We start from the raw sequence: 24,162 nt of genomic DNA, 5'->3' as shown, positions 1-24,162 counted from the left end.
AATTCTTCATTCCTAGGTCAGCAATCTTAGGATTTAATCATTGCCCATTGGTATATGTGTCGAATGCTTGAATCATGCATCTAGCCTATTGTGTACATAAAGATATCATCCTAGGACACTTGTATGCCATTGGATAACAGAATTGTAAAGCATCAAAATGACAAGAAGCTTTGCTCATTTTGCAAGAATCAATCACAATCCTTATCTATTAGCATCAAGCATTGAGAACCTTTAATAATTAATAATCAACATCCATTGCAAAGGCACACTTTAAGCACACCTTCAAACATAATCATGTTACAAGTGCGGTTGCTGTTGCACCAAAAGATTGACCTGTTAATGCTCAATACAACCACTAGACTTATAGAATCCACAAGAGGCGGTTTAAGACATGTCACAAACCTGAGCACTGCACTGCACAACACAAGGAGACCAAGGGCGCACACCTTGCACCAATCCCCCCTAGTGCAAGCAAGGGGTTTGAACTGGTGACCAAGCAATGATACCACTTGTTACAAGTGCGGTTGCTGTTGCACCAAAAGATTGATCTATTAATGCTCGATACAACCACTAGACTTATAGAATCCACAGGAGGCGGTTAAGCCATGTCACAAACCTGAGCATTGCATTGTAAAACACAAGGAGACTAAGGGCGCACACCTTGCAACAAATCATTCATTAGTTTGTTTAAAGCTTCCAATGACCACCATAAACATTGACATTCCTTGTCATTGTCTATCTCTCCTTTACAATTGCAAATTTAATCCAAGACGCCTAGCTAACGTATAAAGAAGTCTTAAACTTCAATTATTGCATAATAGATCCCATAATACTTCTTGACACTACCAAGTTTCCTTCATATACAATAGACAAACATATCTTATACATATTAAAGATTCGATTATATTTAAGATAAAATCACCCCTCTTATATAAGATCGTATCATTATGTTCCAAACATTCAACCCCCTCTTATTTTTATCATTTCAAACTTTTAATCAATAATCTAATATCATATTCTCAATTAGATGACTTTTTCTCCTCATAGCATCAAACAAAATCTCTCTATTAAAATAAAGAATCCCAATTCATCTTGCTTACCTATTTACACTTATTTAAATTAAAAAACAATTCATCATACATAACCCACCATTCTTGGATTTTGATGACGTAATTCTTTTGGATCTTCACGGACGTCCTTCCACGCTTGAAGATAAAATCTAAAATATTTGAAAGTTCTCTTCTCTTTTGTTGAAGGCACGTCAGAGTTTTTTTTTCAATTTCTCAAATATTTCATTTAAAGTAATGCCAATAATCCGGGTTACCTACCTGATATTCTAGTCTACTCTTCCAGCAAAGACCAAGATAACCGATTAAAAAAACACACAACAACCTGGAACCATTATCTGGACCACCTGCTCACTAAGATGTAGCAAATTTGGATTTCACTCAACGAATTAACTTCGCCTAGAATTCTTCCCCTGCTCATCCAAGCTGAACAGAACTGAACTTCAAGCATTAAGCCAAGTTTGGAACCTTAACATCGATCGATCTTGTCAAATGGCAGCGTTTTTGGGTGTATTATTAATTTTAAGCCTCTCCCTGACAGTTTCAGGGCGTCAAATTCAAGGGACGAAACGCTGGAATGAATTGTATCATAATTCCATGTATGGAAAACTTCAACTTGAGAATGGACTTGCCCGCACTCCACAAATGGGGTAAGGTTTTTACTACATCTACTTTTCTCTTTGCAACGCGAAGAGATTTAGAATTTTTCTGATACGGATTATTCAGTACATAATTTCTTGTCATTGTTCAATTAATATCAGGGGACGGCATTGAGAGGGCATTTTGTTTTGTCGTTTATTTTCTCTGTCAATCTTCGTAGCTGTGGAAAACCAGTGTTTAATTTCCTTATTATCATTTGAACAGCTGGAATATCTTAGTGCTTGTGCGAAATCAGTCACGTGAATATATATTCTTCTTGTTAATTTTATAGGTGGAACAGTTGGAATTTCTTTGCCTGTGCTATAAATGAAACCGTCATTCGGGAAACAGGTGTGTCAAGTTAAATTTAGCATTTTTATTTGAATATTTAGAATGACTATCAGGGCAGGTTATTTTGTTTAGCTTTTGGACGGAAATTTACTCCTTCAATGAGTAAATTTATGCTATCTGAATTAAGTTTATTAGTAAAGATTATGTTTTTGTTTTTTTGTGGTGGTAAAAATGATATTATATTGTTTTTGAAAGTTAATTTTTTTTTTAAAACTTTTTTGTTTGAAGATTTCGAAAAATTATGTTATTTTTGCTTGTGAAAGCATATTTACTCAGTGCAACGAGTAAATTTATGCCTTCTTAAGTCTATGCTAAAGATTACGATATTTTTTTGTGGAGATTAAATTACCAGTTTAACGGGTTACATGTGTACATTCTGTTTAACTTTAAAGTTTATTGGTAAAGATTATGTTTTGGATATTATAAGTAGCAAAATCAGGGTGCTGACCCTATTACAAAACAGCTCGGAGACAACAAAACTAGACTAGCAAACCGTTGACAGCATATTAACATCTCATAGAAAGTCTTAATAACAGTCTTAATAGCAAAAACACTCTTTAAAGTAAAGATCCATCAACATATCTAGTCCTTAAACGAAAATATCAAAGAACACCAAAAATCTGACAGCAGGGGGCTAGCCAAAGAGTTGGCCCCAGTCTTCAGTGAGAAACTTGAACAGTTCCTTATGTTTCCCTTCCTTGTTACCATCTTTGCCGATCTCCTTATCCTGCAGCAAACAGAGCGTTCTGGCCGATCTATGAATGGCTTTATAGCTGAATTTGGAAACGTTCACCAACTTCTTTTCTAGGTCTAGCACCTTAACTATAAGTGCTCAGAGTTTAGCACCAGTAGTATCACATTTGGTACTGTTGTGGGCATCTCTAGGCAGGTTTGTAGGGGTAGTCTTAATGCTATCAGAGTCCTGTAAATTGGTGTCTTTGGACTGACTGTTAGTTGTGTTAATTGAGCTCTCTCTATCATCCCTACTATTTTTCATACTCTTCTTCAGTATCCGAATTCCCCTCACTACCAAGATCAACATTGACCATCTTCTTACCCTTAGTCATGGGGTGGCATGCAAGTCTATTGGACCTTCTGGGATTAGTGCCACTAGCATTCTTAGCCTCCTCTCTATTATCTTGAGCTATCTCCTCAGTATTAATTTCCTCAATCGGCAGTTGGGTCTTCTTCATTTTTTAGCATGGGGCATTTTTTGTTTCCCCAACTTACCCCTTTTACCCAAATTCTGAGATGAAGGGCTGTGTTTGAGGTTACAGAGACCTTGAGCTGCCATGCAGTGTCAAGTGAGGGTAGTTTTGGGAGTGGATTTTCTACCATAGGAGGTAGGTAAACCAAAGGTAGTAGGAGTGTCAAGAGATTTACTAGCCAAATTGCTAGCGGAAGGGGAGGCCTGACCAGAGACTAGATGCTGAATACGCTTCTTTTTGCTATTGGGGCCACCAGAGCCTTCCTAGATAGTAGCAAGCGGAGGGTCCTCAATAACAACAATAGGTTTAGGAGGATATAGGGCAAGATGAAAGTGATAGAGGCAAAAAAGAAAACTCTGGTGCAGAGGGATGGGCAATTTATCAAGGTTTTTAGCAGCCATCTCCTAGGCATCTTTAATGGAGCTTTCCAAAGAGGTAAGCAGAAAAAAGGGAAAGCTAATCAGGGAGTTGTGGCATAAATGGTTGAGGGGCAAATGATAGAAATAATAGACTTTAAATCTCCCCTCCAAAGTAAAAAACCTCATGGGCATCAAGCATACTTGGCCCCAGGGTTGTAGCAATTCCTCTCTGTTGAACCCACCATGAAGCTTGATGGATTTTTCAGCTTCCTTGAAGAAAAGGGACAAGCTGTCGTTATTAGCAACTTTGCTATGTTTCTTCCATTTCTTTCCTTTAGTAGTCATTCCAGTAGCCTTTGCATTTATGCAAGGACCTTTTCAAAAGAAATACCACCAACCTGCACCCTCTGATTATCTCAAGAGCTAGCTAATTGGACCAGTAGACTTTCATCATAACAATTTAGGCACTCTAGATGGCATCATCCTTGAATTCCTCAGAAGTACTAGGTTCAATGCAAACTCTGTCGCTACCCATTATCAGACCAGCAGCCAACACCAACGCAAACTTAGCTATCCCCAACCCACACAATATTTTTAGACCAACAAGCCCAGAGAAAAAGAAAATAGAACTAGGATAGGATTAAAAGATTGATATGCATGCCATAGTAATAGGAATTATTACTATGCACAATCCCAATTAATTGCCAATCATGCCGCTCAGAGCCAGAGGTATAGGTTATGAAACAGAGGAGGGAGAGCCGTGCGCCAACTATCAAAGTCGCATCATTATTTATCCATCCAATAAGAAAATATATACCTTTTGTGTGAATTTTTATTGATAAATATCATGTTATTTTGTATTCTATATAAATTTCTTTATGCGACGAGTAAATTTATCTCCTTTGTTTGAAGAATATTGGTAAAGTTCATATTGTTTTACTTTTATCTTTGGAAGGTAAATTGATCCATTCATTGAATGATTTCAAGTTATCGATTTTGTGAATCTGTTGACGATTATTGATAAAGATGATTGTTTTGCTCTTTCAAAATAAATTTATGCTTTGAGTGATTAAATTTATCCCTTCTATTTGAATGTTATTGGTAAAGATTATGCTGTATGACTTTTGAGAGTAAATTTATCTGTTTGATGAGGAAATATATCCCATTGTTTTAAGGATTATGTTATTTTTCTTGAGAGAAAACTTATATGTTAAATCTATATGTTCAACGAATATCTTTTGTTTTTGAAGACTACATAAATATTATATCATTTTGTTTTTACATTAAATTTGTGGGTTTGATAAGTAAAATTGTCTCTTTTGTTGGAATCTCTAGAGTGATTATTACAAAATATAATGCTGTTTTGCTTTGGAGAGTATGTTTAGTCACTTTCCAAGTAAAATTTATCTCTTTTTTAATATTTAGATGCTTCAGAACCAATATCATTAAAAATTATATGTTGTGAGATTTAACTTTGAAGCATGTAATAATATTTGTTCATGACTAAGTTTATAACTTATGATGGAAGATTCAAAACGATGCTTGTGGTGGAGCTTTGGGGCCCTATATTCAGACCCTACTCAAGCAACCAGGGCCCCAAGCCAAATAGTGCTCAGAAAATGAAACAGTACTTAGCTCAGAGGGAATGGCAGACGATCTCATAAGATTTTTTCTTGAAAAGGCAAAATCACTGTGAGATTCAGGAACCCTAGTAAAAATCTGAGTGCAAATGTTAGCAATAGGAAGGATCTTAGACTGGCCCTCACAAAATTGCTTGAGGATTGAACATTTTGATCTACAAACTCTGATATTATTTATCTCTGATTTCCTCAAAATCAGCTTAATTAGTGCCAAACTTTCACCGCTGTGAATGTTGAAATGTAATATCAGCTATAAATCCTTGCCAAACTATACAAGCATTTACTCCCACAACTTTTGGGACCTCACCGTCTCTCCCATGTGGAGTGACGAGCACCCTCTCTGGTTTGAAACTAGCTTTATATGTAGCAAAAAGACTGATGCAGATGAGACAGAGATAGGTATTTTCAAGGTGACAATAAGAATAATGATCAAAACCCATCTACGTGATGACCAGTTAGACCACAGCCAACTAATCATTACAACTAGGTATCAGACATGTTCAAATAAGACGGTAAACCATTGAAAGTTTAGGCCTTTATGTTTAATTAAGATTTTTAAAAGGTCTTCCTACTTGTTATGTTGTTTGCTGGACTTAAGAATAAGTAACCCTTGTTCAGCTTCTGGATTGCAAGCAGGTCAGCAGATTTGTTTCCTTCCCTGAAAATGTGAACAGTTGACATTTCAAACTACTCTGCAAGGATTGGGGCATTGGCCAGTGCAACATTAAGCTTCCAACCAGGCATAGAGCCTTTCTTCATGCCTTCAATAATAATTTTTGAATCATATTCAGTTCCAAGCTTTGATATGCTAATCTTTTTAGCCATTCACAGTCCTCCAACCAGTGCAGAAATATCTTCTTTGTTGTTAGTGCAGCTGGAAAGAAAAAATAAAGTGGGCTTCAATCAGAATCCCAAAATTAATTACATATTAAACAGCTGGTCCCAGCCTTAGCCATGTTGCCATGGGGGGTGCTGACAAGATTTTATTTCACATAGCAATGGGCAGGTGGACTTTAATAAGCTGTCAGTCTAGGATTATTTGGTTTTGGATGAAAGTCAGCTTTGTCAATGTGAATGCATGGCCCTTAGAATGATTAATTGCCAAGCAAAGGGGCTTTAGGTTTACAGCTGGAAAGAAAAACTAAAGTGGGCTTCAATCAGAATCCCAAAATTAATTACATATTAAACAGCTGGTCCCAGCCTTAGCCATGTTGCCATGGGGGGTGCTGACAAGATTTTATTTCACATAGCAATGGGCAGGTGGACTTTAATAAGCTGTCAGTCTAGGATTATCTGGTTTTGGATGAAAGTCAGCTTTGTCAATGTGAATGCATGGCCCTTAGAATGATTAATTGCCAAGCAAAGGGGCTGTAGGTTTACCAAATTTTCTTGAATTAACTAGTTTCGTGAACACTTTCCACTCATCTAAATCCTTCCCTTCTGTTGTGAGGTATTCACGCATCGCCCCATTGCAAATGGGGACCCCCACTTTTTTCCTGCTTTCTAGGTAGTGTTTGATGTCCTTAGCTATTAGCCTTTGCATTAGAGAGGTATAGGTGCTCAAATGGCTAGGAGTTAGGTGGATAGTCTTGCATGAGTGTGATGTAAGTTTGCAAAGTCTAGATATCATGAGTTCAACCATGAGTGAGGAAGGATTACTAATTTGAAGGTCACTTCAAATGCTCCTCTTAAAGGAACGAACTTCACTTCATGAACACTCCTTGTGTAGCGAATTTCTTGCACTTCTCCCACAGAGCGAAAATTCACCCTAAAGATCTCATGTTGAGCAAGTTATCATGTATTGAACTTGAGAGCGTAAGTGAAAGTGAGCAAAGAGGAGTTTGGTCTTGATTTGAAATCCACTTCATGAGCTCAACCTCAGGAGTGAACTTCATCTTCAAAGCCTCAGGAGTGAACTTCACCTTCATGTTGGAGAGATTTGGAGCAAACTTCATGAGTTGAACATTTGGAGCGAACTTCATGAATGAACACACATGAGCGAACTACACCTTCAAGCCTTCATGAGCGAAATTGGAAGTAGAGGAATGAAGGAAATTTGAGAGCACTCACTTCATGTTCAAACACTTAAGAGCGAATTTCATGATTTAGAGATTTGGAGCAAACTTCATGACTTAGAGATTTGGAGTGAACTTCAGGAGTTGAGGATTTGGAGCGAACTTCAGGAGTTGAGGATTTGGAGGGGACTTCATGACCTAAACATTTGGAGCGAACTTCATGAATTGGGAATTTGGAGCAAACTTCATGAGTTGAACATTTGGAGCGAACTTCTTGAATGAACACACATGAGCGAACCTCACCTTCAAGCCTTCATGAACAAAATTGGAAGTAAAGGAGCGAAGGGTACTTGATAGCATTTAATCTTGAATGGGTTCAATTTGAAATGAACTTCACGAACTCAACAACACAAGCGAACTTCATGAGTTCAAGATTTGGAGCGAACTTCATGAGTTGAGAGAGACAAGTGATCTTCATCTTCAAACATACATGAGCGAATTTCAACTTCATGTTTGGAGGCACATGAGCGAACTTCATGAACTCAATGAAATGAGCGAACTTCATGTAGAGAGCTTCAAGAGCGAATTTCAACTTCATAGCTCAAGGTATATGAGCGAGTTTTACATTTTCAGGATGAATGAACTTCACAAAATGGTGTATAAGAGAAAACTTCATGAACTCACCCACATGAGCAAATATCATGATTTGATCTACATTAGCAACTTCATAATCTCAGTAAGGTGAGTGACTTCAAAAGTCAAGGTATATGAGCGACTTCAAGATTAGAGCATGAAGAGCCAACTTCAAAAATCAATGCACATAGGCAACTTCAGGAAATGAGATACATCAACGAAGTTCAAGAATCCAAGGGTATGAGAAAAGTTCAAGAAAATGGAGGAGAACAAGTTCAAAAGACAAGGGCAACTTAATGAACATCAAGGGTGGAGTAAACTTCAAGAGCGAAAAAAACCAACTTCAAGTGTCCCTTCATGAGGGCGAATTCCTTTTATATGCTCTTATTAAACCTATATATCAAGTGTATTTAATACTTGCTTGTTTGTCTTGCAGGAGATGAAGAAAGAAATAAAGAGATCACACAAGAAGCATTCACTTACACAAAGACATGATCTACAACATCAATGACATGAAAGGAGTCCCAAGAGAAGGAATTCCGAAGGACAGAGAGAGTGGTAACATCAAAAGTTCATCAATACTTCAAAACTAAGATTTATACCTTGCATTTCCATGATCAAGGCATTCGAGAAGACAGTTTTAGAAGAGTTAATCAAAGTTAGAAGATCATCGTCATCATCGCTAAAGCTGGATAATGTTAAGTATCAAGAAATTTCCTTCATGATGATCTATCAAGCCTACAAGTGCAAGTTGAAGGTGGAATCCTAGTCATCGTCCTAGTCACCACTCACCAATCAAAGAAGGTCCACCTCAGCATGTCTTGATTCAATGTACCTGACTCACCCGTGATGGCACAAACTTCGAGGCACCTACCCGTATCATCTATTGGTTATGTTAAAGTGTTGTAATTATTTCATTGGCTAGAACTGAGTTTGTTGTAAAAAAACCCTAATTAGGGTTTTCATTATAAAATCTCGGCCATTGATTTCAAATGGATCCGAGCCATTGAATTGTATTGGGAGCATTATAAAAGGCTCAAATCTCTCATTTGTAAAGGTTAATAGTAATAGCAATAGCGAATAGTTAGTAGCAGGAGAAGAATAGAATAGAGGATAAAATAGAAGTAGATTAGGAGAAGGAAGAATTGTTGATATGACTTGTAAATGAAGTACTCTTTTCATTGAAGTTGTGGCGAAAATTGTTATTTCAACAAGCCTCATGGTTCTACTTCTCTATTTATTTTCAAATTAATTAGATTGAATGGAAGGATTTGTTGAATGCATTTGTATGGAATTCGTTTAGTCCATACCACTAACCTCTTTTTGATTGTAAGTGTGCCTTGTGTGCTCAACTAGAAATGATATGAGCTTAACTTCAAGTTGTTATGCGTCCATTGTTTATGCATTGACTTGAATGGTGAGCAATGTTTGATAGTAATGATTTGAACATCTTAAAATGTCCTTAGAAGATTGCACCGAGCTTGTGTCAAATTGTTCAGTTTGATGGTAAGACCTCGCTCAGTAGGATTCCATCTAATCATTCACCCATCTTCTTACATTCTAGGCCCTATAATAGACCTTCTCAACCCTTCACCTTTTGCTATTTTTTTAAAATCAAGCTAGTTAGGACAAAAAGCATCACCATATTGCAACATCAGATGATCAAGTTCTAGCGATTCAAGCATTCGACAATTTGACGTAAGTCCCCTTGTGATTCCAGCATAATCACATCAAACCAATGAGCTTATCCACATGTCGTGACCCGACATTTCATGAACCTTGGAGTCTTTTCAAGTGATCCTTAAGCTAATCTTCAGCATTTGAGAGATTTTGTTCAAGAGAGGATAAGATACTTTTGGGTATTTTATTTTGTGTTTGCATGTGCGTAAAAAACACATCAACACCTTCCTTTTTAACATAACAGTGCATTAGCACCTTCCACTCATTACACTTTTTTCTTTAGGTTCTTAATGTTTCATTAGCACCTTTGTCTAGCATGCAAAGAAACTAAAATGTAGAAAATAGCACCGCATCTATGTTGCAAGCCTAATTCATACAATTATAGAGTAAGCCTGCACCAATGATGCTGTGCATTTGTGTATCTTATAATTTGCTATGTTGAACTGTTGTGGGTGTGCAGTAGCCACAGTTTATGTTTTCTATGAAACTCTTAGATTCTCTATCTTGTGGACATTGGACATCGTTTCCAAGACACTGATTTATTATGCTGCTCATATTCCTGGTCTCTTCTTCATTCACTGAATTCATTTATTCAAATTTTCAGTTTATGAGCACGTGTGCACTCAGTTATGCTCTTACGCGAGGTTTAATCCATTGCTTCAAAACTCAGATGGCTGTAACTCAGAAAGACAAATTAGTTCAACAGAATTGCTCTGACTTAGTGCAGATGATAAAGTAATCTTGCAATGGTATTTTGGTCATAACATCTCTTGGCTCATTATTTCTCACGCTGGCTTGGAAACTTTCAATTTCAGCAGGGATAGAAGTGTTGGATATTCCATCATTACACCTGTGAGATTGTTTAGTAGTTTATTTGTTTTACACTTGTTATTGATTTGTTTATTTGTTAGTAGTCTGTTTTTAATATGGGGTATTCCGGTAAGACTGCTTACCAGAATTTGCTATGATATTTGGGTATTTATACCCATCATCTAATGCAAGTGAATTCACTGAGTTTTTATCATGTAAAATCTGATATGGTATCAGAGCAGAGAAAGTTTCTGTGCCTATTTTTTGATAATGAGAGAATATTGGCAATATGATATCTGAATCTGATTTGATTTGGTTGCCATAGGTTAGATAATTTCTATCCTAATCAGTGTAGTGCAAAGGTGGAATAAAACTAGGGGCCAAGTGAGGATGAAGTGAGCAGCAAGACTCGTTTGACCCTGTTGTTGATGATGATAATGTTAGGTGGTCATATCTTGTTGATTCTGATCCTTACCACGGCGGTTTCAATCCATTGTCGACTCTTTTACAGCGTATTGGATGCGTGTGAATATGAAAGTCTCCCTTAATCGAAGGATTTCATTCTCAGCGAGGCAGCACATTCTTTGGAAGCCCGAGTTGCATAGTCGAGGTGATTGTTGCAGTTGTTGAGAGCACAGTCAAGGTTTTCTTGTTTGAAAGTCACATAAATAGGACTTGGAGGTCAATTCAAGTCAAAACCACAGGAGCCTCTGTAAAATCTCTATCTATATGATCTGAAAACTTGTTGAGAGGCTCTTATGTAGCGGTAGCTCAAGCGCAAAGAATTGTGCCTTCTGTGTTTGAATATGTAATATCAAGGCGGAGTAGAAGCATGTGCATTCTTACATTGACCAGCTGTTCATGGACAGTCACATGGAGTTTGTTGCAGATCCATATTTTTTGGCAAGCAGTCTTATCATCTTTGATTTATCACCTGGTTTCCCCATGCAACTTTTCTATTGCATGCTATTCTGATCTGATCTGTGTGGCACCTTTGTGCCTAGCCTCATGGGACCTGAATTCTTGGCATGCTTTGGATCAGTAAATCTCTCTACCAGGTTCACATGAAAAGCAATACTCTGTGTCTCAATTTCAAAGGACTTGGAAAATAGGTGTGTTGTGTCGGTGCTTTTGAGATAAATTTCTTATAAAAAATTCATGGAATGGTGAATGTCCAATTTGCAATATTTAATCTGCATTGGTTGTGTGTGAGAATTAGTTTTTTATTTTTTATTCCTTCATGCCACCTCGACCTCAAGTTTGAGTCGCTACAAATGCCCAATAATCTTAATAATGATAGATAATAATCTTGTAGCATGTGATTTAGGGAGTCACATTTTCTTTATAGGGGTGATTTGTTTTTGCACCTGGCTTTGTCAATATCAGTGATTTTATAAGATGAATGGGAATTCAATAATAAAGCATATGTTAATCCCAATGCCTGCTCAATAAAAACACTCTATTTAGTTAGCAAAATGTCAGGAAGTTCTCCAAAATTTCTTCTTCCTGATTTTCAGCTGCTGTGTGGGAATAATTATTCTGCATGGAAAACCAAATTCAAAACTCAACTTGAGTTTGAAGAGGTTTGGGATGTGGTCAGTGGAGCTACAACAAGTCATAAAATAGTCACTTATGAGCAGAAGAAATTTGATCAAGCCGATAGAAAGGTGAAATTGATCATTTTGTTCAGTGTCTCTGATGATGTTCAGCCTTTCATTCGTAACTCGTCCACAACTAAAGACGCATGGGAAAAGCTCAAGATGGTGTATGAGGCAAAGAATCAAAATCAGATCCTAAACTTGTAGAGTCAATTACATGGCCTGAAGATGAAGAATGGAGAACAATTGGAATCCTTCCTCAAACGGATTGTAAAGTTGAAAGCCTAGCTCCAAGCATAGGGTGAAATAGTTGATGATGCAATATTAATGCCTATTGTTCTACGAGCACTACCATCCAGATACAAGGTCTTTGTGACAACCTTGAATGTCATTGAGACAACACCCACTTTTGAGAAGTTGGTGAATCTTCTCCAGAAAGAAAAGCCTATAAGCCAAGAACATGATCAAGATGATCATGCAATGGCTACACGATATAAAGGCGAGAAGCCTATGAAGTAGTCTAGTGGGCCTCCCAAATCTGGCAGTTCCTCTTGGCCTCAAAAGAAGTGTCTAATTTGTGATAGAGTTGGACACGATGTGAAGAATTGTTGGTACAACTCCTTCAACAAAGGATAATCCAACAAAACACATCCAAATAAGGCCTTTCAAGGTGGCAAACCACAATGGGAGCAAAAGAACAAACAAAAGCAGCAAAGCAATGTTGCTGCAGTAGATGATTTTCTAGACGAGGAATATGTGCTATCAACCCACACTTCAGAAGATGAATCAAAATCCACCTCAATATGGTATGTGGACTTAGGTGCTACAAAGCACATGACTGGACAAAAGGAGTGGTTTCTCACATTGAAACCCCATCATGGTATAGTCACTCTTGGAGATGATACCACCCATCAAATCAAAGGTATTGGTGACATCTGTTTGGAATTTGGCATAAATCGTTGTAGGCTTACTAATGTCTTGTACGTGCGAAGACTTACCAAAAATCTCCTTTCTGTTAATCAATTTATTGACCACAATCTTAGGATAGAGTTTGATAGCAATCAGGATAAAAAGATTTGTCTTATCAAAGATAAGTCTAAAAATGAAAAGATTGTTGCTAGTGCTACTGAGATTGGAAAAATGTTTAGGCTTGATACAACTGCAAATAATCAAGCCTTAGTGACTAAGGATAATGATCTTTCTATGCTTTGGCATCGTAGATTTGGTCATTTGAGCATTGGTTACTTGCTAACACTTAGTAAGAAAATTATGGTAAGAGAGCTTCCCTCACTTGAGAAGTCAAGTGCTATTTGTTCCAGCTGTATTATTGGAAAACAACATCATGCACCCTTCTATCCAAGTGAGCATCGTGCAAGCCAACCTTTGCAGTTGATGCATATTGATCTATGCGGCCCCATGACACCTACTCATAAAGGATACAGGTACTTTCAGCTTTTTGTTGATGATCACATAAGGAAAATGTGGGTATATTGCTTGCAGCATAAAGATGAAGCTCTTTCCTATTTCCAAGAGTTTCACACCCAGGTAGAGAAAGTTACAAATCGCTGTATTTGTGCCCTTCGCTCAGATTGAGGGGGGGAATACACCAGCACAAATTCTCCACATATCTGAAGAAAAATGGCATTTAGCATCAACTAACTGTAGCATACACACCTCAGCAGAATGGTGTTGCAGAACGGAGAAATTGCATCATCGTGGAGATGGTCCAAAGTATGTTGAAAGATTCCCAACTAGATCATGCATATTGGGTTGATGCTGTACACATTGCAGTTTATCTTTTGAATCGTGCACCAACCAAAGCTCTTGATGGCATCACACTAGAAGAAGCATGGATAGGGGTAAAGCCTTCTATCTCTCATCTTCGTGTCTTTGGATGCACTGCCTATGTGCATATTCCTAAACAAAAGAGGAAGAAGCTAGATGAAAACCACTGCAATGTATTCTTCTAGGATATAGTGTTGAATCCAAGGCATTTTGCCTTATGGATCCCAATACAAAGAAGATTTACATTAGTAGAGATGTAATTTTTGATGAGAAAAATGATGCAAGGTCTCCTCCCACATCATCACCTCCTACAGATAGTGCTCCTATGTTCAACATGGATGGTAAAATTGATGGGAATGTTGATAATCAATCAACACCCACTAATGTCACAAAACCTTTATCGAAGTGCTACACTAGTACCATTCAAGATGCAAAGCTAGATGGAGTTCCAAACACTTCCACTTCAGGTCCAAGGACTTGCAGCATGGCTTGCAATGAGGTAAACTCAGCTCTAATGACTACAGTTGTTGAAAATTTTGAGCCATCTAATGTTCAAGAAGTACCAGAGTCAAAGCCTTGGAAAGAGGCAATAGATGCAGAGTATCAATCTCTAATGAAAAACAACACTTGGGAGCTTGTTGATCTGCTACTTGGTAAGAAAGCAATTGGATGTAAATGGATATTCAAAACTAAGTACGAAGTAGATGGTAGTATAGGCAAATATAAGGCTAGACTTGTAGCCAAGGGATATGCTCAAAAAGAAGGATTTTCCTTGTTTATAAATTCCAAACTTTGTATTTTGCTGCATCACACCATTTAATCTTTGAATTTCCTTAAGGACGTTTTATCTCATTGGTCAATAATAGGATATTAGATCATCATAGAGTACTTTGGGGGAGAGGGGCCTGTAATTATGCAGGCTAACTTTGCGACCACGTAGTGGTTACATGAAATTTCAAATGAATCCCATTTTTTTAGAAATGTGAAATGAACTCTTAACCATCTACAACAAAGGTTTGGAGGTGTCGCTGATCGTGCAACTTGCCACATCAGCATGTCTAGGGAGAAGTGACCCTAAAATAATTTTTTAAAGATTTGATCAAAACGTAATCATGGAATTCCTAGTAATTGAACAAAAAATTATCATTTGTTGCTAGAACATCATATTCTTATTTAAAATATAACTTATACACAACCTAATTGATTTAAAATACCTTTAAGTAACTATACATCTTGGTATCTTTAACCTTTATATCCAACATAAATGACCTAATAGTTCAATTCAAAATACTATTTGTTTTTATTAAAACACTATATTCTTTTTCAAAATACAACTTATATGATGTCCAAGGGGTTGAGCTTAACTGGTTAAAACACTAGGTTCTCACCGTGGAGACCCAAGTTCAACTCCCAATAGGGACATCTAAAGTGGAACTCTAAGTTGTGACTCTTGGCCTTCCATAATGGGGAAGGTCTTGGGTCAATCTAATCAATCATAATAATAATAATAATAATTCAAAATACAACTTATATTAAACTTTAAATGATCATAAAATTTTTCACCAATCTTTTACATTTCATGATAAATTACAATGTATCATTGTACTTACCTTTTACATTTGTCATAAGACAAACATATAATACAAAGTAATCCAATGCATGTTCATTGCCACCCCAGTAGTTGTTCACAAAAGAACATGATTTGTCCACATAATAGCAAAATTTGTTCATGTGAACATTTTATTTATAAATGACAGACTTATTGGACGATTATGATATTTTATTTAAAGCAAAAAGGTACTTATTATACTTGTTAATGAATATATTTATGATTTTTCAATATGACATTCGTAAGTTCTCATGTGTTCATGTGAGGGTCCATCTTGATGAACAATTGGTCGTGTTAATTTACATGTAGAATAGCTATTAACAATATATTAGGATAAATATGTTGCATGACTAAATCCCATAACCACAAGTATTATACCAATTATAGGAGCCCACTCAATTATTGGCCCCTCTCCCCTAGATGTCCATAATGAATATTATTGAATACCACATAGCTCAGGTGGAAGGAAGATTTCATTACATTAATTAGGTCCAAAACAACAGAAATTTATTAAAGCTTGTTGCCTTAAATGCTATTGTCTCCCTCTTTTTTGTCCAAATAAATTATTTAGTTCTATCATGTCTAACTTTCCTCAAGCCTAGTTTACCTTAATTTTTTAGGAGGGAGGGGGTTTAGAAAGGGTGAGGGAGATAGGTACCTAAGCTAGTCTTCTCTGGGACTGTAGTGAACATCCATAGACATTCGGTCATTGCGGGAATGTAATGTCCCTACTTTGAAATATAATTTAATAATAAATAATAATAATAAAATTAAAATATAAAAGAATATAATTAAATATAAATAAATTTTAATAAAGTTAATGAATGGTCAAAACAGATGAAAAGAAAAGTTGTGACTCCCTCAAACATGAGATATACAAGGGAGAAGAGAACCTCATTTGTGGGGGGATAATTTTGGAATCAGAAGTGCACATCCGATTTAAATAAGAAGTGCAGATCTGATTGTGAAAGGTTGTGTCCCTTTCAAAGGGCAGAAATAATGAAGAGTTGCACTCTTTTAAAGGGTGCTAATGGTGAAAGGGTGTGTCTCTTGCCAAAGGTCATATGTCATGAAGAGGTGTGACCTCTCCCACACATTGAGAGCTAAAGGAAAGGAATCAAGCATCCAGTGACATCGCCATATATCAGATCAGATGAGAACTGTTATTAAGTTACAGGCAGTAACATCTTTGTTTTTGGTGATATGCATGGGGATGTGCTTAATATGTATGCTTAATTTATGAAGCCTCATAATGTTCTTATGCAGAATTTAAAATTAATATTAATATAGACTGCAATATGTATGATAGTCATACTTAATTTCATACAGATTCATAGTACATGAAAGACTATTATATATATAGCCCAGTCCTTAGTATTCCGCTAATGCCTAAGTAGGGATAGAAGGTTTGTGTAGGGAGAGGTGGAGTAACTCTATCACAAAACGGGTAAGTGCTGTTGTGACGTTTTCACACATCGCCCCATTGCAAATGGGGACCCCCTACTTTTTGGGTCCTCTCGGTCTTTTGGCTTTCGTTTTTTGGGTCTTTTCGTAGTAGTCTCGTCAGTCTCTCTAAGCTTGCAAGTGAGTGGGGTCAATTTGATCAAGTCTGCTTTTCGTTTGAGCTAATTTGGTTAAGTCTAGGGCCTGTTTTGGTCATTTTAGGGTTTTGTCCTTCGGTCCTAGATTTTAGGGGTTTCTTTTAGGGTTTTTGAAAAACTCAACTTAGAATTGGAATCAGGACCCTTCAAGGTACCTCCCAGTAAAATTTGAGCGAATTTTGAGCACTTACTATTTTTAGAAGTCTATTTTTAGTAAGTTTCATTACCTCTTGGATTGGTCTAATTTTGCCAAAAATCGAACTTACTATTTTTAGTAATTTCTATTTTAGTAAGTTTCTGTTTTTAGTAAGTGCTTTCGTGACCTGTTTTGTCCAAACCCTAACATTTTGAAACACTTACTATTTGGGAAAATCTATTTTGGCAGCTTCATCCCTGAAGATGCTGAAGACTGAACATTCTTGAAGATCATTCTAAATCTGAAAGAGTTAGAAGGCAGACAAGTTGGATTAAAAAAAAATGGTAAGTATGGAACTCTTATTCCAGAAGTGGAAAGCATGCAAAATCATCGAAGTCTAGAAATTCACATCAATCCACAAATGTCATCCTGATCCGGAAATGGCCTAAAATTTGACTGTCTAAAAATTTAAAAGATCTAAAACCTAGAATTTGCATTATAATTCCTAGAGATCTAAAACCACTCTCAAACATCCTGCCAATATATACATGAAATATAACTTAAAGTATAAGAAAGGAAAAAGACATATTGAAATGCCACTTATACTTTAAGTTATATTTCATGTATACATTTTGATGAAGAGAATGAGGAAAAAATCATAAAAATCCTTCCCCAAGTCAATTTAGTGCCCAAGTTTGGGCAAGGGTGCTAAAACAGGGTGTCCAAGGAAAGCGTGGAAATGTTGAAATATCAACCAACAAAGCAAATTAGCGCCCAAGGGGTGGATAGGGCGCCAAATAGGAGGGGTCAGGGAAGAATGGAAAAATGTGAAAATCCTTGCCTAAGTGGTTTTAGCACCCATACTTCACCAAGGGCACCGAACTCAATATATGCCTTGGAAAATGCTTAAGTTCATGAATTCCTTACCTTAGTCCAATTTGCGCCCTAGCACTGTGGAAGGCGCCAAATGAAGGGAGAAGGGGAAAGTTTAAAAAGAAAAAGATGAATTCCTTGCTTTGTAGGAAATGATGCATGGAAAGTGGAAAATTCATGACCAAGACAAAATCCGGCCCAAGAAAGTCAAAGGGCACCAAAACATGGTCAACAAGGAGAGTGGAAAAAAAATGTGGAATTCCCCACCAATGCCAAAATCTGCCCAAGGAGTACATGGGGCGCCAAATGACAAACATCATGGAAAAAGTGGAAATCACCAAATTCCTCCACAAGCATGGAATTCCGCCCTAGGACAAAGATGGGCGCTAAAGTACTCATGCCATGGAAACAACCAAAAAAAAAAAGAAGTGAATTCCTTGTCTTAGGTGAAAATGAGCCCATGCTAAACCAAAGGTGCTTGAGATGGAGCCTCATGAAGAACTCAAGGAATTGTGAATTCCTTCACATATGGCAAATAGCGCCTAGGCACAATGGAGGGCGCTAAAGTCAATGATGTATGGAAAACGGAAAATACATTGAATTCCAAGCCAAGGTCAAGATTGCGCTTGGGATAGGAGGTTGGGCGCCAAAACTCCTCTGTCATGGAATTCATATAAATAAAATCAAATTTCCTCCTCCAATTGAAAAACACACCCTGGCCAGGAAAGAATGTTGAAATGGCTAAGTCAGGAAAAAAAATCAAGGCGATGACGAAGTGAATTCTTCGCCTTGGTTGGAAAACTAAAGAAATTGTCGTAAGGCATGAAAATCCAAGGGTCAAGGAGGAATGAAAAGCATAAATCCCCTCGGGAAATTTTTTGGAAATATTAGATACCAAATCTTATCAGAATCTGAAATTTTTTATAGATTTGGAATCATGAGAGCTCTCTCTTGGACCCGAGTCCTAAATTTTAGGGAAGTTCCAAAAAAATAGGAGATGTTGAAAAATCATTGAAAATCTCTTCCAGAGCAAGGCAAGTTCAAAAACTTCAAGAAAATACTTCCAGAGTCAGAGATTCTCCCTCTTGAAGTTTTCTCTCTCTAGGGGTTTCTTGCCAAGTGGCAGCCAGGTCAGTGCATATTGAATTAATGGTAGATTCCTTTTGCATGTGGCCGTCACGTCTAGGAGATGATGGTGCATTTATGGCTTCGTGGTGGTGCACTTATTATAGGAATATTTTGACGTAGTGGTGGCCCGGTCAATGCATGTTGAATGCATGAAGAATCTTTTTGCATGTAGCCACCATATTAATGATTTATGACAGATTCCTGCCGCATGTAGCTGTCACATGAAGAATAATGGGCATTTATGTTTGCACGGGGAATATTTGTTGTATTTTGGGCAATTTTAATGTAATGGGGTGCATTTATTGCACAGATGGATGCCATTTTTGGGCTATTTGAAATAATTGTATATGGGCTTGATGGGTATTAAATGCTGATTTCCACCTTGTTGCACCTTGAGTGGAGAATCTTTTAGGGAAAACCCTAATTAGGGTTTGCATGTAGCCAAGGCCAGAAGCCTATATAAAGGGGTGACCCCCCCTCATTTGTAATAGGGGGGAAACTTGTATGAAATTGTTGCGATAAGTTTTTGATAATAACAGTGAAACATTGTCTCTCTGATGGTGTCCACTTATTTTTCAAAACTTGCATGGTTTTACCTTCCTCACTTAGAGTAGAAGTAGTATAGTGCTTTGATTTCAATGGAGAATGTAATGGTGTTTGATGAATTTCCATGGTTCATACTTTTTGCATCTTGTTGATTATAAGATGCAGTGCAAAGTTAGCTTGAGCCACTAAATTTGTGCTAAGTTCGGTTGTGGATAGTCATTTGGATTGCACCATTTTGGGTATTGAAATGCACTTTCTCGATTTGAAAATCCTTCAACATCCTCAGAAGATTGCACCAGTTCCCACGGAGTTGTAGTTGAACTTGGCGAAGCAGAGCTTGGTTTATTTGGAATTTGTCCACTAAAGTATTATCTATTGATATCACTGCCCTGAGGAGTTGATTTAGATCTTTATAAAACCCTTTCCCCTTTATTTCCAATTAGTTCCAGTTTAGTTCGTTTGAAGCAGAAGCATCACAAAATTGCCATATCCGATGATGAAGTTCCATGCCACAACAAAGAAGTGAAAGAACGATCCAAATGTAAGGCCCCTTGGATTACCAACAATCACATCAGCCAACTAAGTCACATCGGTAGCATAAAGGAACCTTGGAGTCGATTGTTTGAACTTCTTGCAATCTTAGCATGCAATCACACTTTGATCAAGGGAGAGTGAAGTGACCGTTAGGCAACTTTATTCTGTGTTCGACGTAGTCATAAAAAACACGTCAACAAGTTTCTTAAATAGGGTAAGGACATATATTTCTGAAGCCTTGGGAGAGTCTTGGGATGGACATGAACAAATGTTCCTGAAACCTTGAGGGAGCCTACTTGTAGACAGTTTCCAAGCGCCCTGGCACAGTAATTCCACCATCCTCCATCAGGGTTAGGGAAGAATTGAGGGCAAACCCTTAAGATAATTAGTATTAATTGTATTATGAAGAAATAGATTTTTTCTAATCTCAATAACTTAATTTAAGACATAATTATGTTTAATAATTATTGGGAAATAGGTAGCCTTCCAGTAGGGGACATTATAGGGAATGACTAGACATCCCCTGCAATCCCCTACTTCTTTGAGCCATTTCCAGATTGTTTTTGGTCCAACCAAGGGCCCGAGGATGTTTCCAAGACACCTCTGTGTCCTCAAAATGTGACTGTGTTTTCCCCATTAGCCATTTTCTAGTGAATGGGAAACAATGCCAGTTTTAGTACACATTTTTCCTCAAATAACTCTAGAAACTACCTATAGAACTATGGGCTCTATTCTTATATTGGAATTCAGTTTTTTTTATATTTCCATTGAAATGAAATCTATTTGAAATCCCTTCAAGTCATGTTAACCATCATTATCTGAAAGTAATTAGATTAACTTCTTAATTGGGTTATTACCTTCAGAAAATAATTAAATTTGGCAGCCCTCATGTATAAGAAATTTTGATTATTAATGTAATGTAAAGCAGCAAATTGTCTGAATTAGGATGCATCTTTTTTCATTTAATAGTGAGAAAACTGATAATAACCTAGTATCAATAATGGAAGTACTCCAAATCATAGACCACCGTATTCACAGTAGAATAGATCCTTGAGGTTGTGCAACACCATACAGTAGCCACTTTGAGGGGGAGAGTCCTCTCAATAGAGCATAAACTCCAATTACAATATCCAAGATGCTTTACCCTTGGGAAGTCATTACAATATAAAGAATCTTGCTAAATGCAACTGCTACTATCCCATGCATGTGGGACAAATACTTGTATTCTAATTAACAAATGGGATGACTTACAAAGCATATGCACTCACTTTTGTTTACTAGAATGAATATCATATCATACCACCAGGTACATAACAAAAATGATGTGTTCCTACCTATTAGTCACTGGAAATGACCTTAATGAGAAGTCATCTAAATATATGATAACATATTTGTTTCTTCTAAATTCAAGAGCGAGGCACTATTTTCGGAAAGTCTCTGAATACTTAACACTGTCTTTGAGAAGAATGATTCTTATTCTAATTTTTACTAGTATCGACCTCATTTTTATTAATCTCAAGATGAAATCCATGAGTAGTCATTTCACAAATTATAATTTCCTTGTTTATATTGATAGTGGTTACAAGACAAGGGGACCTACTTGCAGACAAAAACCTTTAATTTAGAACAGGCTAGACCAAATGAGGAACAATGAAAGTTTTTCGTTAGTGTAAAGACTTTTCATGGAGTTCATCTCGGGATAACTAAAAAACAAATGGGCATTGAAAACGTCCGTGAAAGCTTTCACGTAGTAAAGAATTATTAATACTTGCTTTACTTGGTTTTTAACTAGGATGTTGTATTTGCAGCTGATGCACTTGTCTCTACCGGCTTGGCTGATCTTGGCTATGTATATGTTAATATTGGTAAGACCTATTTGCAAATAATTTTTCTGTCTGCTGCAAAAGCTTTCTCATTATTATTTCAATGTATGGGAAAATAATACACTCTAATCTTGTTTTCAAATGTTTATACAGATGATTGTTGGTCATCAATAATACGCAATTCAAAGGTTTGGATATTTTTGAAGCACTGTGTAATCAAACTGAAGCAGTTTGAAAACCTGCAGAAAATATTTGCTATTATGTAGATCTATGTTCTAAAATTATTTCTTGTTTTCCTGAAATATAGTACAAATTGAAAGAATCTTCTTTCATTCTGAAATACTCTACACTGAAAGTTATTGGGTACTGGCCACAGGTAGAACTTTAGCTTTAAATACTAAAGCATGCTCATCTGCTAACAAACTGTCCATTATTGCTCAGAATATGACTCAAGTGTTGAGCTCACATGGAATAGTTGGCAGGCCATTTCAATTACTGCTTGCAGAATTTTATGACAAATGGCTATGAAATAGTATTTAAAACACCATAGTTTGATTGATGTGCCTCTACCAATCAAATAAAGTAGTTAGGCAGAGTAAATGAAATCATATTGCTTAGTAGGTAGCTCACTATTGCATACATAATAGATGCTAAGATGTATTTTCAATTAAAGTGTTTCTATTTGGGAAGCTTCATTTGGATTTGTTTATTTTTTTTCTTCTCCCCCATGTGATCAAACATATTGAGATCCTAGAAAAATTGCATGAAGGATATATGTATGGGTCTCTACTAGGATACACTTATAGTAGCCATGTTTGTAGAAGCATGGGATGTGTATGATTCAAAACATCATGAAATACATTTAATGTAAGACATTTGGAATAGAAAAATAAGAATAAAAATCACATTGAACTTTTTGAAGTACATGTGCCAAAACTATAAAAAATGAAATGTCTTTGAAAGGGCACCACGGAGAAAATTATTGATAAATTGGTGATGATTGATACTTTTACTGTCAAACTATCTTTGGAAGGGCACTGTCATTTGTGAATCTATTCAGTTCTTCCATCGATTTTGTTCATGCATGTAATATAGTAGTGAGAGGGTTAAAGAATGACCATTTAACCCCCAAAATACTAGATATAATCATTTGCCTATCCATCTTTGTGTTTGGCTGCTATTAATACAATGCTGTGTTCAGTGGATATCCACTATGATAAAAATGCCTATAAAATAGTTTAAAACAAAGACATGAAATCAATTTTGAAGATTATAGTGTCCCAACAAGCTACATTACACTATGAACGTAGATTCTTTCCTCATAGGTACAAGATTATTTTGCAAAACTGTAATGTCCTCTTCCTAACTAGTTGAGTTGGTGGACTGTTAGCTTATTCAGTTTGGTTTCCATAGGCTAATGAGTTAGGATTAGGGAACTTTGGAGGCAGTTTGCCCAATTAGTTTGGAGTATTTGATGTTTAGTTGAGCCCCCACTGTTATTATGAGCATAATGCCCTTTTTTGGAGTGATTTTGGGTTAGTCTTCCATTACTTACTATTGCTAGTAAGTCAGTTTCGAGCACTGATTTAGCCAGCTGGCAAGGTTACTATTTTTAGTATCGTCGGTGGATTTAGTTTTGATGATTATCTCAGTATTCTATGTAGTCCAGTGGTTTTAAATAAAATAATGAAAGTTATTAAATTTATAAAGTTAAATTAAAGATTTAACTTTATCTTTATTTTAATTTATTTAATAAAGGGACTATAGGGGCCAGTAATAAGTGAAAGATGATTTATTTTAAATGAATCAAACCTTTTTATATTTGGATGCTACATTTGAAGATTAAAGAGTTACGTTTATTTAATTAAAAGCAAAAAGTGAAGAGGGTCGATTTTCTTGGGAGAGCTATAAATCGGTTTTTTGGAGCTCATTTCTCATGCCTAGTTTGGTATTTGATGTTGTCATTTCTTCTGGAGGAGATTGCTCTTCTTTGGTTTGTGAGAACAAAGCCCCTTGCAAGCGACATTCTCCACGTTATTGAGAGACATAATTTGGAGAATTTCTTGGTATTTTCATATAGGCAACATGGTCTTGTTTGTATTTCAGATTTCAGACATTGAGAGATTT

The 24,162-nt window shown here is 36.6% G+C and overlaps 1 protein-coding gene across 2 annotated transcripts in view; it reads left to right on the top strand.

The window, feature by feature from the left end:
* Positions 1 to 1,255: 1,255 nt before the first annotated feature.
* The window catches only part of LOC131075448 (alpha-galactosidase 3), a 228,714-nt gene continuing 205,807 nt past the window's right edge, over positions 1,256 to 24,162 (top strand). The window contains exons 1-4 of one of the 2 annotated variants that reach the window (XM_058012296.2): positions 1,256 to 1,717; positions 1,999 to 2,057; positions 22,021 to 22,077; positions 22,189 to 22,223. In XM_058012296.2, the coding sequence (XP_057868279.2) occupies positions 1,560 to 1,717; positions 1,999 to 2,057; positions 22,021 to 22,077; positions 22,189 to 22,223 (309 nt within the window). In that variant the 5' untranslated portion in view covers positions 1,256 to 1,559. The remainder of the gene's footprint in view (positions 1,718 to 1,998; positions 2,058 to 22,020; positions 22,078 to 22,188; positions 22,224 to 24,162) is intronic. The other variant, XM_058012297.2, reaches the window with a different exon arrangement.

Source organism: Cryptomeria japonica, chromosome 3 (genome assembly GCF_030272615.1).
Source record: "Cryptomeria japonica chromosome 3, Sugi_1.0, whole genome shotgun sequence".
Lineage (NCBI taxonomy): Eukaryota > Viridiplantae > Streptophyta > Pinopsida > Cupressales > Cupressaceae > Cryptomeria > Cryptomeria japonica.
Note: the sequence above shows the minus strand (reverse complement) of the source record. Positions and strands in the feature narration are given on the sequence as shown.